At 42.5% G+C, this 18,406-nt stretch overlaps 1 protein-coding gene and 1 long non-coding RNA gene across 2 annotated transcripts in view; one reads left to right on the forward strand and one right to left on the reverse strand.

Annotated features, from left to right (window-relative positions):
- The window catches only part of LOC310711698, a 264,847-nt gene that overhangs the window by 181,825 nt on the left and 64,616 nt on the right, over window positions 1-18,406 (forward strand). The gene's annotated exons all lie outside the window — the stretch shown is intronic.
- On the reverse strand, window positions 918-18,187 carry DNAJA2 (DnaJ heat shock protein family (Hsp40) member A2). Its single transcript, XM_083514012.1, has 9 exons — window positions 17,823-18,187; window positions 12,503-12,562; window positions 11,497-11,720; window positions 7,568-7,648; window positions 6,618-6,751; window positions 4,930-5,126; window positions 2,605-2,749; window positions 2,339-2,466; window positions 918-1,738 (listed from the first exon to the last, which is right to left on the reverse strand). Exons 1-9 carry the CDS (start codon window positions 17,898-17,900, stop codon window positions 1,550-1,552), a joined length of 1,236 nt encoding a protein of 411 aa, XP_083370138.1. The 5' UTR covers window positions 17,901-18,187; the 3' UTR covers window positions 918-1,549.

Raw genomic sequence — 18,406 nt, forward strand, 5'->3', positions numbered from 1 at the left:
CTAAAGCTTCAGCAGTGTTGGCCTTAGTTGATTTTTTTCTCCAATGCTCCCTTGGAGTTTGACTCAAAGCCTGGTAGAATCATACTTAGGCTAACCTAGTATCTGTTGAACTAATATTGTGACTACTGCACCTAAAAATGGGTCAATCATTTTCCTCGGATTGAAGATGTTGTAGTTAAATACTCAGCAAAATGATCACAAAGACACGAGAGTAATGCATGTCTCATGACCTCTGTACTGTTGGAAGGGCTGTTTCCACACTGCAGGTAAAGAGACAATTAGGATAATTAAGATGCATTCTAAGCTTTCAAAGAAAACTTGTTTTGTTTGGTGCACTGCTAAATTGCTTAATGGCAGCTAAAATGAGCAAAGGAAAGGGGCTGGAGGAACCTCCTTAGGGGGGCTCAAAATGACCTATACCATGGATTGTAGGGTTTTCTATTGATCAGGTAAAACAGTATGCGGCTAGGTAATCATGAAGCAGTTTTGTAGGTACTATTCCAACTTCCTGCAGTTGTGCTGAGGTTTGCAATGTTCTACTGCAAAATGTTGCATTGCTTTTCTTAAGTTCCCTTTGATAAAATTTTTACTTACAAATTTATTTCTGTGTTATAGGAGTGTGCACAGACCATAGGATTTGCCTTGTAACCGTTTGTTAACCATTTTCTTAACTGTTTCTGAGTTGCTCTCTGCTTGAGGTTTCAAGCTATTCAGGATGGTCCACTGTCTGTTTCATCAGGGGTTTTAAAACTCAGGGGCACTGGCCAACAAAGCATTGAGCCCAGGAGCCATACAACTGCCCACCCACCCATTCTGAGCCTTCAGTTTAAGAGGTTAATACTGGAGTTGGAAATAAAAAATCTATTTCAAGAGTAATTGTAGGTGTGAATTTATGGAAAGAAAAAGGTTACAAGAAGTATCATCATACACCAACGGCTTTTATTTAGTTTCAGAAACCTTTCACAAGATGGTAAAAAACTTTTACAACCACATCTCATTTCTTCCTCTCTCTCTTCCATGGTTCCCCATCAGTTCTAACCCCACTGTGTGCCAAGTCCAATAACTTACCATGCATCTAAAGTGATAGATACAGGCTATGAAATTCTTTATTCTATTGTAGCAGCTTATGCAGGTGCAGCCAAATACCAAGCCTCGGGACAAAGTTTTACACAAAAACTTTACAATGTAGAATTTGAATTTTTAAAATATAGAACTTAAAATCTACACAAAAACTGGTAAAAATCAAGCACAAGTACAAGGACTGAAACTTAACCCAGGTGAAAAGGAGAGAATCTCATCTTCCTTTCAAGTGCCTTTATTCTGCTACAGAACAGTAGAAAAAAAAGCTTTTTTGTGTGGTTAGTTTAAATTATACACTCTGTAGATACTATGGACCAATTTAAAAGTTACACATATAGCAACAGATGTCCATTGGGTTCGTGTGGATTGCTCACACAATCCAACTGGATTGCTGGAAACAAGTCAGGCAAAATTTGAAGAGAAAAATCCATGTGTAACTTTCCCCCGCCCCCACCCCCAGACAAAACTTTTACTGATGGGCACACTGCACCCCAGGTCCATGATGGCCGCTTTCGTCATCAGAACTATCGTTGTAAGCTTCACGCCTCTGGCCACCACCTGAACCACGAGTGGTATCAAATTCTTGAAGTTCTACCTCCTCTGCATCACTAATTATGTTGGAGATTTCTGGTCTGGCAGGCAGAAGATCTTCAAGTTCCTAAAAAGAAAGTATTGGAAGAAGAGTGATGCAAAAATGTAGTACTCGCAGGAACACAAGTTCCAGCAGGCGCCTTCTGCACCAACCTTTGAACACCTGCTGAAAGCTTTCCTATTCCACCAGGCCTATGCAGAAAATTAAGAAGAAATCCTACTACAATGGTTAACTGATGTCTGCTTTTATTTATTTTTTTATTGTTTTGGTTTTATTTAAAGTTTCAAGCCATGGCTTGGTCAGTACCCTTTTCTCCACTGATAAAAAAAAAAATCTGGCCTTTTTACATACACTGTGCCCTTTCCCCAGTACAATTGTTTTAGAGCTTGTGTTTTTATCACCATCCTTAAATCTATGCTTGTAGAATCAGGCAGGTGTGTCGTCTGATCAAGCAGCCAATGTCGGACCTACTCAGAGTAGGCCCAATGAAATTAGTGGAGCTAAGTCAATTTCACCTTCAGTGAGTCTACTCCAAGCAGAGGAACATAGCTGGATAAAACTGTTTCCTATAGTGATCAGATGTAATGGTGATGTGCAAATTCCACATATTCTGCAGCTGGCGTGCAGAAGAGGTGAGCATTTAGAGATACATCCTGGGGTACTCACTGTAAGCTTTTCTGGGCTAATCCAGTTGTTTTCAGGAAAATGCACGTCAAACTTTATATAAAGATCTCCCTTTTCAAAGGGATTGCGGTACTGTGGCATTCCTTCCCCCCGAACAACACGGACACAGCCTGCAGGAATGGACAAAGGCAATTGTTGTTAAGAGGCAGCCTATAGTTTTCCCCTCTGTGTAAAATCAAATACATTAACGGGCAAAATACAGGGTAACAGGCTTCCAAAAAGCTCCAAAAGCCCATGAGATTTTTTACCTGGTTCAATTACTTTTCCTGGGGGGTATTTCACCACAATTTGACGTGCGTCAAGGTGCTTAAATGTGAACTGAAAGCCACACAGTGCTTCAACAAGTCCTATTTTGTGCGTCATGTGCAAGTCATTCCCATCTCTTTGGAACACCTTGGAAAAGGGAGGGAAAGAAGTTTAGCGGCAAATGCACGAGCAGATGGGCTACCATAACAACAACAAAAACAAAACAAAAAATTGTCGCTTACAAAAGTTACCCCAAACACAATATAAACAGTAAAACCCAATTGTAACAAAATCAATAAAAACCACACATAAAATATACGTTTTACTGATCGTGGCCCACTAAAAAAAGCAGAAAAAGAGGCCACAAATACGAGAAACCGTCCAAAATTTAGGGCCAAAAGCCTGGGTACAAAGACAAGTCTTTGGCTGTCACCTAAAAATAGATAAAGATGGTGCCAGGCATGCCTCCCTGGGGAGTGCACTTCATAAGCAGAGAGCTGCTAGTGAAAAGGCCCATTCCCACCCCATGAAGGGGGCACACAGAGAAGCACTTCAGATGATAATGCAGGGTCCAGACCAGGCTTTTTGTCTGTCTTGAGCTACCTGCAAACAGGTAGGAACCATTGTGAGGGAAGGGAAAAAATGGGTACTGGCCTCTAGCTAGATCATGAACTCCTAGTGTGTATATGCTTTGTATTACACTAAAATCTCACAGGTAGACAAAAAGTATCACATACAGGAGTATCTTACATTTACATCTGACTACACTCCTATACAGTGGTACCTCTGGTTACGTACTTAATTCGTTCCAGAGGTCCGTATTTAACCTGAAACTGTTCTTAACCTGAAGCACCACTTTAGCTAATGGGGCCTCTCGCTGCCACCACACCGCCAGAGCACAATTTCTGTTCTCATCCTGAAGCAAAGTTCTTAACCCAAGGTACTATTTCTGGGTTAGCGGAGTCTGTAACCTGAAGAGTATGTAACTCGAGGTACCACTGTATATAAATTTTGAGACTAGGACTGGGGGAGGGGGAAATAGCAGAAATTGCCTTGGCTATGACAACTCCAGGACTAGGACAACTCACAGAATTCAGTAGGGCCATCTGACTTAAGATTCATGAAAATGAACTCAGTCAACTTAGTTATGACCAGTTTCATTTGTCTCAATGGGGATACTTCAAAACATGGCTTAGCTGGATGCAGCCCAGAGACTTGTGAGCAAAAATACCAAGCTTTGGGCTGAAAGGCTTTTGCTTCTGAACATTCAATTGTTTTTTGTTTAATTCTGAATAGCAGCCAAGTGTATTTCAAATGGTTCGGGTCACAACAGCAAGGAGTTCACAATACATTTTACTGGGAAAGGTACGAGAACAAAAGCAACCATGTCTCAAATGGCCTCTGACCATTATGAGGAGTTGCCCATTGCTAGCTTCTCTGGTTTCCAGAATGCGTATTTAAAATAGCAGCAGGTCTCCTATGTTATCTTTCTCTAGTTGCGCATATGTAAAGCATGGAAACAAGCAACACAGACATACCTATTTTAATTGCTAGGTAACAATTAGGTGCCTAGAATGTACCAAATGCTGCACACAGATTTAAAAACATGATAGGCCCTTCCCACAGGCTTACATTTCTAAAAAAGATTAGACACATAGGGAAAAAGAGAAGAGACTAATCACACACAGTAGTACAGTAGTTCATATAAATGACCTGCTTGAACAGAGACTGGGCTGCTGATAGCTGGGGCCAAGCAGCACATGGTCCCTTGGCTGAATCTACTGGGTGGGGCCCCATGTTTCTCTCTGCTACTGTCAACTAATTTGTTCACACAAATTATCACAGGTTAAACTGGGGGAAGCCTGTGTCCCTCCTGACCGCCGGGCATGCTGGCTGGGGTGACAGAAGACAACAATACTGTATATGGAGGGTCAGAATCTGGAGGTTCCCCACCCCTGGGTTAGATACAAAAAAGTGCACTTCTGTATACATGTTTCTTCTGCTCATGGGAAGTATGTTTTTACACCATGTGGCAAGACACCAAGTGCAAAAGGTGATTCTAACTTCAAGAGGTGGTGCAATATCTCCTGAGAAGCCGAAACACAAGAACTACTCACACTCTTGCACAAACAGGCAGAACAGCACCAGCAGCAATTTTCCTTTTGCTCATGGCTATCTAGTTCAACTCCATTATCTTCCATGCATTTACTGGAGCACCACTACACACACACCGCCCCCCCCCCACAAACCACTACAAGCCTCAGTATTCAAAAGGCTCCAAAGGTCTGCTATAAAAAGACAGCTTTGCATTTCAGGCAGCAAGTTACCTCATGCTCCTTTTCCTGAAGCAGCAGAACGATGTCGCCTGGCTCCACTCCGGGGGCTTGATCGGCCTCTCCAGTAAAGGTGATTCTCTGGCCGTGCTTCATGCCTTTATCTACATGGACTTCAAGGATCTTCACTTCTTTGATCACCTTCTTCCCTTCACATTTTTTACAGCGATCTTTTTCATTAATTACTTCCCCTAGAAAAGAGAGAGACGGCCAGTTATGACCCAGTTTCAAGGGGTGGAGAACATCTGGCATGCGGGACAAACACAGCCCTCCAGGCCTTTTTATCTGGCCCATGCGACTTTCCCCAGACCACACTTGTCCACAGTCCTATTCTGCACCCTCCTGGAGTGCCTTTGCCTGGCTGGAATGTGCCCAACTGTGATAATGCCTCTGGCTTGCCTGCATGGAGTGTGTGAAAGTGTGTGTGAACATGCTTTGACTTGTGAAGTCAGAATGAAACCCACTGAACAAAGACGAGGATCACATCTGCTGCCACACCCAATTTCTGCCCCTGGCCACCATGTCACTTACACATGGCCCCTGGAAGGTTGCCCAAATGAGAATGTGGCCCTCTGAATCCCCCTGTGCTGATGGGATTCTGTTGCATGTTGAAGTCCCCCGTGTTTTCACAAACTTTTGGAGGCCATGCTTTGATTACTGTTAGCCCTGGTCTCAATTGTATTGGTGCTTATTTTATTCTTGTATGTTTAAACTGTATTTCACTGGTATCATTTTGTTTATTATGGAAACCCTTTTGGGTTTATGATAGAAAGCAATCTATAAGAAACTCCCCCCACTCCAATAATAAAATGGTTCCTAAGTCCTGCTCCATAGTTTGCTTCTTTACTAAGATGCAAGGCACACCTACCAACAAGTGCTGCTGGTGTCTCAATGTGGTTCGCTAAAACCAGGTCAGGAACTTCCCCATTCAAATGCGTGTCATTTAAAGCAGGAAGACAGGCTAAGGCTAAGATACCTGACCCCACCACAGGAGCCGCCAACTTGCAACTATTCAGGAACAGCTGAGCTGCTGATCACTCATGACCCTGCAGACCAGGTTATGAGGAATGTAGACCAGTTCCTTCCATGTCATTTCTTGCATATGCTTTCTATACTCCTACATTACTGGAACAACCACCTCACCACTCCTGCAATGTAGGAGTTAGGCCTAAGGTGTCATAATGCAATTGCCACTGATGCATCTAGTACATCAGGTTGCGAACATGATCCGTGTGGGAGGCACGCTGGCAACCTGCAGCACTGGCAACCAGCAGCGTTGCATCTGCACACGTGTGATTCGGCGCTTCAGCGAATGTCATTTTGTGCTTCTGAAATGGAAACCCAGAAGTAACCCGTTCCAGTACTTCTGGGTTTGGCACGGTCTGCAACCCAAAAACGTGCAACCTGCAGTGTTCGCAACCCGAGGTATGACTGTAGACGGCTAGTTGTATGTGTATCATCCTTAAGAGTTCTATATTCCCACTGCATTGACAAACCACACCAATGAAAGCAAGGCAAAGGGCAAATCATGTTGCCAATGTGTCTAAACAATTCAATGGGGAGCAGGGATTTATGAGCTTCTCATCTTGCTAACCTGCACCCTAGTTTTAGCTATCATAATGTATTGAAACTTAAGGGACTTTTCTTGAGATCAGATGCTTGTGGTGAATTGATTGGCTTACCTTCTCCATTGCAGTCAGAGCAGACAGACTGCATCTGCTGAACCATCCCAGGAGCCAGCTGCCTGATCATGATACGCACACCTCTGCCTCGGCAAGCCGCGCACTTCTGAACTGCTCCAGATTTACCCCCTTGGCTAGATCAAAAATATGTTGATTTCATATTATAAACACAAAAAGGAAATGTAGCTTTACATCTTTGGAGCCTGGGGACATCTAATCCTGTAGCAAGTCTTAAAGCTTACGAGATGATGATGATAATAATAATAATAATAATAATAATAATAATAATAATAATTTATTTATACCCTGCCCATCTGGCTGAGTCTCCCCAGCCACACTGGGCAGCTCCCAATCAAATGTTAATAACGGTACAGCATTAAAAATTAAAAACTTCCCTAAAGAGTGCTGCCTTCAGATGTCTTTTAAAGATAGGATAACTGCTTATTTCCTTCACATCTGAAGGGAGGGTCTTAGTGCTTTGGATAGCAACCCACTTGAAAAAATCGTATAAGCACTTAGCAAGGAAGAGCAGGATGCAGGCAACACACACACACAAGGGCATCTTGTTGCAAAGCTGAACAATGTAACCCTACAAACAACTAAACCTTAGGTGGACATGGACTTTTTTGTTAGCAGTTATTAGATTCCAGCAATTTATATACCAACTGACTGTAGAAAAACCCCAAGCGATTTACAAAAAGAAACCAATAAAATTATCAGTAAAAACAGCTATTTTTAAAAAATAAAATAACAATTAAAAACAGTGACAAGCTAAAACCAGATTAGAACTCATGTAAACATTCTACATATCTGGATAGGCTCGTCTAAACAAAAAATTATATTTAATTTTCATTTTTAAATCTTTGCTCAATTTTTCAAGAATCAAATCATTAATCTTTTGAAGACAGATGAATGCAAAAAAAAAGCAAACAAAAAAAACAACAACTCACCCGTTACATGAACTACAAAGGACATTCTTGCTAAGTTGTAGTTTGGTAGTCTTCCCATTATAAAGATCTTCTAAAGAAACTCTGAGTAAGGGAAAGGGATTGTACTTTAGGTTTTGGTTCAAGTATCAGCAGAAAACTGAACACATCTTGTTTTAACATATTTGCAAGCACAACTATTGAAAGGCTACATGAAGTGGCAAAAACTTGTTCCAGATACCGAATATACACTGGTAAAAAGTGTTAGCACTATTCTTTTTAGACCAGCCCAAGAGCTAGATGAGCTGCAATGTAGAAAAAGTATGCCCACCAACTTGTTGCCATTATACGGTAGCTCTACGTTCTCTTACCAGGATTTCACACGTGCACCAAAGTCTCCATACCCCATAGCATAGCAATGAATCATTACTACATGTATACTCTACCTTCCTTCCAATGAACTCAACATACATGAACCTTCTAATTCATCCTCACATAGCCCTGTGGGGCAATTAGCCTAAAATAGAGATACTCAACTTGGCACCCTTGACAGATTGTTTGACTATAATTCCGATTGTCCCTGACCACTGCCATTGCGGCTGATAAAGGCTGTAGTCCAACAATATCTGGAAGGCATGGCAAGGGCTAACCCTGGCCTGAGAGCTAGCAATAGGTCCAAGGTCACCCAGTAATTCAGTGGAGATTTGAACTTGGGTTTCTCCAGTCCTACCTCAGCACTCTCACCACAGCAAGGTCTTCAGTGGAGGCTGTGTTCTTGGTGCCTTCACCTTCAGGGAGAGGTTAAGGCAGGTGGCTACCAGGTGGCTCTGCAAGTAAGGAACTGCTGCCTTGTGTGTATCTCTCAGATGTCTGTATTAACATTTAAGCACCAGCTCAGTGTTCCTGTTCACACAGGCATACAGCAATATCTAGAACTCTCATCTTTCCTGACCTTCCCAATGGGGTTTCTCTTTTTTATATTGTAATTTTATGTTATGAACCACCTTCAAACCTATGAGTATATGGCAGTAAACAATTTTTTAATAAATAATAATAATAATAATGGTTTCTGTTGAAGGAAATCTGGCAGCCCTGAATGATTAAGTGTGGACTTTTTAATATACAATTATCTTAGTCTGGTGACATGTAAGATATTTTAGTGATTCTATGTTCAAAAGGCAGGCTACAAACATTTCAAATACATGATTATGACAGCAAACCAAGGTGTTCCGTAAATCAAGAGGCTTCAGCTGTTTCATGGAAATTTTTAATTCAAATTTTGACTAGAGGAATAGCCACTAGTTTTTATTGCTGTCCTCTTTCCCTTAATTGCTGCCCATCCTTTCTCAAGCAGCATAGCAAGGACTTTCACACTCAACACAGCAACCATTTTAGACCTAATCTCATACTGCATGGTTGTTTTTCCTTTGTACCACTGCTTTTTCCAAGAGCAACGCAAAAATATGACAACACATACTGTAGGAGCATAACCAGTAAAAGCCATCAGCTGAAGATTAAAAAGGAAGGATTTTACAAACCACAGTTAAAAGCTGCAGCCAGTTTCTACAGCCCTTTAGTGAAAAATACAGATTTTAAAGGCAGCAGATTCCAGTTCTGCTTTCAGCAGGAAAAATAAAATATCACTAAATTCCAGATGGAGACATTTTAATGGAATATTTCACACATTATTTGTTTGAAAGATCTGTATATGACCCTTCAGCTTCCGGGGAGATTAAAAAAACAACCCAATATAAAATACATATCATACTGAGAGAGAGAAACAGACATCAAAATACATTTAGAAGGCCAGGGAAACAAAAATATATTTTGTTGGCACTGAAAGGATAACAATGTTGGCACTATTTGGGCCTGCCTGGGAAGGAACCTTGTTTAGTATATTTTTCGTACCAGTCAAGTATTCCCCCCCCCGGGCTTTTAACATCATTTAAAATTATTTACATTAATATTCGAATCTCTGAATTTCACTGTGGTTTAAGCTCAATGAGGGTGTTTTGTGGCTCTCTTTAGCATGACTATGGATGAAATTATGTTATCTGCTAAGACATGGCTGTTTCACATGACAAAATATTGGAATTCAAGTTAAAAGCAAAAAACAAAACCAACAATGATCATCACCCTACAACTCTGTTAATGGGGCAACTCCTAAATGTCAGAAAATTCCATAAATGGAGCAATGGCACTGAAAAATGCTCTTCCTGGTTAACTCCCAACCCACCTCAGGTGAAATTAAGGTTTTTGTTTTGACTTGGGACACATTCATGGAATAAGAACCATATGCTACAACTCCTCTAGTACATTTGCTCTGTCAGAATGCAGCATTCTAAAGTAGAAGTAACACTTGGCTAGCTCCTGCTCAGGCTTCTGTATACTCACTTTAAAATGAATCAAATAAACAAACCATTTCTGCACCAATGTAATCTGAATTTTGCAACTTGCATAATTAATGGAAGCAAACTGGCATTTGCTTAATTTTGCACCATTAATTTTGCTTCTGCTTTTTATTGCTTCAATTTTATATGCTGCCTTTCTGCACTTGGCACCCAATCAAGGCCTGGTTAAAGACTGGGGAAAGGAGCTATGCAGAACATTAAGCTCGCCTCCTGCCAAAAAAACCGACTCACCAATACTCTAAGATAAATACACTTAGCATCTTACTGGCTATAAAGGGTAGGATTTTTTGTTCTTTAAAAAATAAATTTCAGGTTATTCAATTCTGTACCCATCACTGCCTGCCTAGTCCACCTGCTGCGTTAAACTAGAATTTCAGAATACCTGCCTCACTCCATCTGCTCTTGCGAAGGCTTGCTTTCTCACCTGATCTTATTGGAACAGTCTGCTGTTCCAACTTGTCTGCTTTTCATTGTAAGGGATTCTGAACAACTTGAACTTCAATGTTTTTAATCACATTGACTTGGTAGAACGATAGCCTCAGGTTTAAAGCGATCTATTCACTAGGCTGTTAATAAGTGGTTTTGCTGCAATGATTAGTCCAACCCGTCTTGTAAATGTATCAAGTTACCTAAAGCATGGGTGAGGCTTTAATATTCCATTCACTGATGATTTAGTGGCTTGGCCTTATTTCTTTAGTAACCTGCCTTGGCAGAAACAAACCAACACATAACCAGGTACCAGTTCCTTGGGACTATCTATTACAATGCTGGATTACTTTTTTGTGTTCAAGGCTAAACCCAGAATTTTTTTCTCTAGCATTTTTAAAACCCCATCTGAATTAAAAAACAACAACAACTCATCCGATGAGAGAGAGAGAGAGAGAGAGAGAGAGAGAAGGCTCCATGGAGAAGCAGGAAGAACATTAATCTTTTGTAAAGGTTTGGTATACCTCCATTGCCACATCCAAAGGGGCAACATTGGGCCCTATGGAGATCTTGTCCCACCTACACTCACAATGGAAGGGGTCATGCTAATCATTTGTGTTGAGTCAGGTGTTACACAAACTCTGCAGGTAAGGTTTCAGCCTTAAAAAAGTGAAGGGATTTTCTGCTGTGGTGCCACTCTACGTAAGTTGCTTGCCAGGTGAGATGCACCAGACCCATCACTGCATCCTTTCAGGTGCCTGGTGACAACATGGCTTTTAAAGACAGCTTTTAAATGTTGTGCTGGCTTAAGTTGTGTATATTTTAATAACTGGATTTGTTTTGTTGGGTTTGGTAAGGAATGTTGTGTGTACAATACTGTATTATTAGTTAGTTGTCTTAAGTTTCCTTGGAAAAGAAGGCAGGGTAGACTTAAAAAAACAAAACAAATAAATGCTGGATCGCCAAGGCTATTTTGGTATCAGGTAGCTTCAGATAATTTTAAATCATGTGTACTTGAAAGTCCTTCAGTTTGTCATGAGAACGTCAGCCCACTAATAGAGCAATTATGCATTCAAGACAGGAACTTCCCCCAGAGACAATAAGCCAGGTACTTACTTGAGTGGATGCATCATATCTTCACCTCTTCTTCTTCCGTTGCGACTTCTACTCTGACTACCCATGAAACTGAACAGTCCCCCACCAAATATGTGGGAGAAAATATCGTCCATTCCTCCACCTCCACCACTACCTTCTCGGAGGCCTTGTTCTCCATACCGGTCATACAATTCGCGTTTCTCGGGATTTGAGAGAACTTCATAGGCAAAGCTTATTTCTTTGAACTAGGGAGGTAAATGTAAATGAAATGCCTATTATTTGCATGTTTGGCAATATATGTACAATAGGAAAGGAAAGTGTTTCGGCAGATACGTTTCTACTACATTACAATTACTGTTTTATAAGCAGATATATGCAAAATGCCAGCCCAGTCTGGACTCTGGCAACAGGCAGGTGAGCCGACTCTGGGCATCCAACTCTCCTGCATTCCTTTACTGACCTATCTTCAAAGAACAGGCCTCTCCTTTGCTTTTGAGGAGGACTAGGTATATCCTGCTCTGCACAGCTGAGCCATCCTTCTTCTATGCTTTGCTCTCAGGCATCTCAGTGATTCACTACACAAGCATGTCACATCTGTGTCATTCATGAACTTTCTCCATTACTCACATTGATTTGAACAAACTCCTCTCTGCAGTCATGTGTCAAAGCACAGCTAATGGCAAGAAGGCAGCTTTGATTATCTTATAACATTCACATCCCACTGCTTCTCCAAAGAGACGAGGTTAATGCGCATGAATATTGTTCCATTTTATTCTCACAACAGCTCTGAGATAGAACTGGGCTGTTAAGTAAGCTTCACCACAGAGTATGGATTTAAACCAACATTTCATCCAATTAAAGCTGAGTACTACCTACACCTCACCGATGGCTACTCTTCCACCAGTGTGATCGTTTTTGCATATTTTCCTCTTTTCAGTTTTTCTCAGACTACGTGTTCACAAGCTATTTTGGCCAGCATTGTGTCTTGTTCATCTTAAAATGCAACAATTTGCAGAAGAAGTCTTACCTTGTCACCTGCATTTGGATTCTTATCAGGGTGGTACTCCTTGGCAAGCTTCCGGTATGCCTAAATGGCAAAAGGAACCAACATAACTAGTTAGTGGGGAAATGAATACAGATTTTGAGTTCAGCTTGTCCTTCCCCACTCCCAAAAAAGCCCCTGAAGTCAACTAGTGCTTGAAAAACCTTATTTTTTATTTTTTAAAAAATCCATTACAAGAACAAGCTTGCATATGAGCCCCCATTGAAATGAAACTAGATTCAACAGCATTAGGTTATCAAAGATTGAACCCAATTCAACAGCAGTTATTCAAGCATGGCCAAACTTCAGCAGTCTGAACAGGAATAGCTACAGTAATCTGAAGAGGCTTCAGAACAGTGCAGATGTATAATAACCTTATCAAAGCCCAACACATCTCAGATACATCCTCCTGAGGGAAAACTTTATAGCTGTCTACAGTTTTTCCATAGGGGTTCATGTATCACACTATACTACAGCACCACTGAAGTGCAATAAAAGACTGCCTGGTAGCTGTTAACCACATTATTCGTGGCAGCTTAGAAAATTAAAATTATCCTTGCTCTTTTGAATATCCTTGAGTTTCTCAATCTCTTCCATGCACACAAATCCTATTCATATTTGCTGCTGCCATAAAAAATCTGCCCTTAATAAAATGGTGGGAATTCTCAACCAATTCAATATTCATACTCTCCCTGTTTACATTAACAACCACCACTACTTCTACAATTAAATATGACCTAGTGCTTTTAATATGTACTTTATAACTGTTTGTGTTTAACCTTGCAACCATCCCCTTAAGAAGATCACCACTAAAGGTTTGATATGTGCTCAAAGTCCATATGCACAGAATGGAAATAGGGCCCACAAATAAAAAGTTAATTCTCAACAAGACACATTACTATTTCCTCAAAGTCAGCAAGAATCTCCAAAGATCAACAATGAGAACAATTTGGAGTTGGTTATAGTGAAGCTTCACTAAAAATCTGTGTGACTGATAAACTTTCAGTGAGAAAAGCCATAGTTACTAAGAAGTAATTCTGTAACATGACCAAGACTGAAAAGTATTTTCAATGACTGCTCTGAGTTAATACCGTGTGCCAAACTATTGAAGTTGAGATGCTACTATGATTACAAACATTGTCAGAAATATCAGCCATCCTGAACTGTTTTATTAATGACATCACCATTGGTACATATTTGAATGGAGCATCTCTTTTTTTTTACAGTATCCCGATTCCTGGACACAACTACGCTTTCCTCTACATACAGTGGTACCTCGGGTTAAGTACTTAATTCGTTCCGGAGGTCCATTCTTAACCTGAAACTGTTCTTAACCTGAAAGCACCACTTTAGCTAATGGGGCCTCCTGCTGCCGCCGCACCGCCGGAGCATGATTTCTGTTCTTATCCTGAAGCAAAGTTCTTAACCCGAGGTACTATTTCTGGGTTAGCAGAGTCTGTAACCTGAAGCGTATGTAACCTGAAGCGTATGTAACCTGAAGCGTATGTAACCCGAGGTACCACTGTATTTTGTTAGACTATGCAATGAAGTAGCATCAAGATTTACAATGTTGCTCATCAGGACACAACTTCATATTTTAAGACCTACGACCTATCTTTAACCCAAAGCTGTAACAGGCACAAACCAGTAATTGTTTCACGAATCTCTTCTCTCTAATGACCAAAGATGGACAGAAATTTTACATGTGCAAGCTATTACATCAGAATTTTCTTATACATTATTTAAAAGTAATGTAGCTCTGCCCTCTACTTCAAGTCATCCTGAATTTTTAACCTTTACTGTTTTAATTTTCTCCTTCCAAAAGGAAAAAAAAGGAAAATTATGGTAGTAATAGTGCAAACCAACATAGGCTGGAATGCAACCCACTTCCAGGTCCTAATCTACCAATTAAAGAATAACCTTTAAAAAGTCAAATGGCGTCTTCAGCCATCTGTTATATCCAATGATTGCAATTCAGAGACCATCATTCTGTATGTACCAAAGCTTACAAATAAGCAGTGGGAATTTTGATTCCCACACAGAAGCCTTCCCATGCCACACTGTTAGCTGCCTTTGATATTCCCAGGGCTCAAAAACTGCTTGCTGTGATAAGCAATATGTGCATCTGTGAAAAGAAGGTTCTCTAGCCTCTGGAATGTATTTCTCCAAAATATATGCAAGTGCAACACAATCCTGCTAGCAAGTCCAGTTAAATGTTTGCCTCTCACCTAGAAAGCATCTATTTGTGAAATATTAAAACGGCCAGTTATTCAAAATCACACCCTAATTTGACTTTCTATTTTTTTGAAAAGTTTAGATCATGCAAGTGGTTCAAAAACAAAAATCACATATCAATGTAACTTCCATGAAGTTTTCCTGGATATGTTCTATTTTTAAAGGACATAGTCAAAAGGAATATCAGGGCATAATTAATTTTGCTACTCACCTAAACTTTCATTTTAAAGGGATAAGACATTGCTAAATCTCAGCAGCCCTTAGTACGCAATCACCTATTACTGTAGTGACCAAACACCACTTTAAAGGAGGAACGTGTACACAGAATATAAATAGGATTTTTCTGAATCCAAATGAAGGAACTTATTTTCCTGTTAACCTCAGAACCATCTTATTGCTCATGCTTCCTCCAAAATGCCTGCTTCCATAACAACGAATACCCAGCCCAAACAAATTATACTATTACACGCCCAGATGAAGAGGATCTATTCCCCAGTAGCACCACCCTTCCGTCACAAACAGGCAGGACATGGTTATTAACCAGCTGAAGGTTCTGATGAGGGATGGGGTTCTCAAAGATTAGATGAAGAAAAGAAGTGGGTTGTGCCTAACAAAAACAAGTTAAGGGCAATTAATCTTGAAAGGGTTAACATGAAGGGGTTATAGTAGTAGATAGGTAGCCGTGTTGGTCTGCCATAGTCAAAATAAAAAATTCCTTCCAGTAGCACCTTAAAGACCAACTAAGTTAGTTCTTGGTATGAGCTTTCGTGTGCATGCACACTTCTTCAGATACACAGTATCATACCAAGAACTAACTTAGTTGGTCTTTAAGGTGCTACTGGAAGGAATTTTTTATTTTGATGAAGGGGTTATGTTACCTAGGGACTTTTGACCTTTCCACCCCCACTCCCCTTTTTGAACAGCCAGGATGAGAAGGGATCACCTACAGAGGGATGAAGGCCAAGAATGAAGCCTGTGCTTTTGTAGACAGAAACAGAATGTGCCCAAATGAGATTCAGCATACGTGGAAGTAAAAATAAAGAGAATATAGGTTGGGATACCATTCTAATTACCCTCCCCAAGAATGAAGTGGAGAAATGATCTTCAGGTAAAACCAATTCCCAGGAGGCATGGGATTGGGGCAGGCATGACCAAACTTGGCCCTCCAGCTGTTTTGGGACTACAATTCATCCCTGACCACTGGTCCTGTTAGCTAGGGATGATGGGAGTTGTAGTCCCAAAACAGATGGAGGGCCAACTTTGGCCATGCCTTGGTTGGGGGTTGGTAATGGACAGAAGAGCAGAAAATAAAAGGGCAAAGAGCTAACCTCCAGATTTCCTTCACCATCATAAGAAACTCCTCAAGGTTACAGGAGATGGAGTGACAAGGGGAATAAAAAATGGTGAGATGTGGAGAGTGGAAACTGACAGGTGATCCATGTTCTCACATGGCCAATCCAGAAAGGCACAAACTTGTGAGGAGAGGGAAGACAAGACAAGTAGGCTCTTGATACCATGCAGCAAGCCTCAACTGTGGGGAGGAAATAAGAATATTGGTGAGATAGTCTCTGTTTTCCCTTACTGCTACCCTAACTTTCAAGGCACAAAAGGGTTTTTTATGGGGGGTGCAAGAAGAAGGCAAAGAGAAGATGGGGAGAGAAAAGGAAGGCCAGCCTATGGCTCACCCTTGCCACCATGAAGCAAGGCACACAGAATTTTGAAAAATGGGGGACCTAATCCCCAGGTCTTTCTTCTTGCCACCGTAAAAATAACTCACCAGCCATATAAAATCTATGGGTGCTGTGGTTCTGGATAGAATGTTAGGTTTTAATGCTGAAATCCACTGAAGGTCAGCAACAAATTAAATAATAAAGTCTGCAAAGGGTGGAGAGGATAAAGAGTGGAATTAACAAAAAAAATATCCCTCCCCTCCTTGTGATCATGAAGCAAGTCTTACCTCTCATCTAGGGAAGCAGGAAAGAAAATGGGGAGAGGGGCAGCATCCAGCTTTCCCTCACTGCCACTCTAAAAACAATCCCCAAGGTACAAACTTTTGGGAAGCTGGGATGGGCTATTGTTGCTTCTGAACATACCTTTCTATCCTGTAAAGTATTATGGGTTAGATAACAACACTAAAGACGGGAAGGGGAAGAGAAGGAAAAAAGAAAGCTTGTCTCTGTCTGACCCATCTAGTCCAGAATCCTGTTCTCATAGTGCTCAACCAGATGCCTATTATGAGAAACCCTCAAGCAGGACCCAAACACAAGAGCACTCCACCCACCCCCCAACATCTGGTATTCAAAAGCATCCACTTCACCATTGTGGCTAGTAGACACCATCAGCTCTCTCCTCCACAAATTCGTCTAAGTAAGATGGCAGGGAGGATGCATAAGTATATTTCAATGGTGTGGAAAGAGAAGTGACTCTAGGATATAAACGCAATCAATCCAACACAACGCAGCCCACCATCAGCGTCCACCTTCTCTTTCAGGGCCTACTTACCTTCCAGAGCCAACACCACAACAAACACCGGCTCCCGCCTCAACCGGTGGCCCTTCCTCCTCCACATAACACCCACCACTAACCGGCAAGGTGAGCGCGGAGGTGTGTGTTTGTGTGTGTGCATAGGTTGGATACAAGCGCCATAAGCAAATTATATATGTATTAATTATATAAGCAAATGTATAATCTTCCCTCCCCCTCCTCCTGGCAGGAAGGCCACCTTCCAGGGCCAGCACACGCCGAGAGCTCACTCCCACCTCCCCCCCCACAAGCGGCCTTCCCTTCCTCCTCCACATACAAACACACGGCCACCCAACGCTACCCAACAAGCCCGGGCCTGACCCTGAGCTTCTGCCGCCTCCCCCTCCCCGCAACCGGCCCCAAAGGCCCCATCCAGGCCGCCGCCTCCTCCCCCCACCCGCCCGACCCCCGGCCAGGCCTAGCCAGGCGAGGCCTGCTCCAACCCCGGGCGTCTCCAATGACCCCGGTCACAAGGCGGCCTCCCTCCCGCCTGGGCCTCCCTCTCACCGCTGCCGCCCCACCGGCTCCCCCCCCCCGCCAGGCAGACCTTCTTGAGCTCGTTGTCCGAGGCCCCCGGCGGCACTCCGAGGATGTCGTACAGCTTCGTGTCGGCTACGTTCGCCATGGCGGCCGGCTGGGAGGCGGAGGGAAGGGCGACGAAGACGACGACGATGAAGCCGCCCGGGTAGGTTGCGGGGAGAAAGGCCGGGAGGAGGAGGAGGAGGAGGAGGCCGCGCGCGCGCGCCCGCGTGTGTGTGTATGAGGGAAAGAAGGAAGGGAGGGGGGGAAAGAGGAGAAAGAGAGAGCGCGCGCGAGAGAGCGAGCGGGTGAGTGTAAGAAGGGGGAAGGCCTTCCGCCACGCACGCGCCGACGTCGTCACGTCGCGACGCACGCACCGCAGCGCACACCCGGATGACAGGGGAGCGAGAGGGAGAGGGTTGGTGGGCGGGGAGGAGAAGGAGGAGGCCCCGCCCACCTTCACCGGCCTCGCGGAGAAGGAACGCCCCTCCCCCGCTTTCTCCTGCTCGCGGAACTCCAGGAAGTGAAGGGGAGAAGGGGGGAGGAAACACCGGAGTGGAGTTAGACTGAAGGGATCGGGGTTCTTAGGAGTTTGTGCTGAACGTTAGTTGT

Source organism: Podarcis liolepis, assembly GCF_965112155.1.
Source record: "Podarcis liolepis genome assembly, chromosome: 7".
In the NCBI taxonomy this organism is placed as follows: domain Eukaryota; kingdom Metazoa; phylum Chordata; class Lepidosauria; order Squamata; family Lacertidae; genus Podarcis; species Podarcis liolepis.

Excerpts from the sequence above, each read along its gene's own strand:
- DNAJA2 (XM_083514012.1), bottom strand. The coding sequence starts at position 17,900 with ATGGCGAACGTAGCCGACACGAAGCTGTACGACATCCTCGGAGTGCCG. Across the intron at positions 11,721-12,502 it reads ATCCAAATGCAGGTGACAAG|TTCAAAGAAATAAGCTTTGC; the intron begins GTAAGACTTCTT and ends TTACCTCCCTAG. Across the intron at positions 2,467-2,604 it reads AGGAAAAGTAATTGAACCAG|GCTGTGTCCGTGTTGTTCGG; the intron begins GTAAAAAATCTC and ends CCATTCCTGCAG.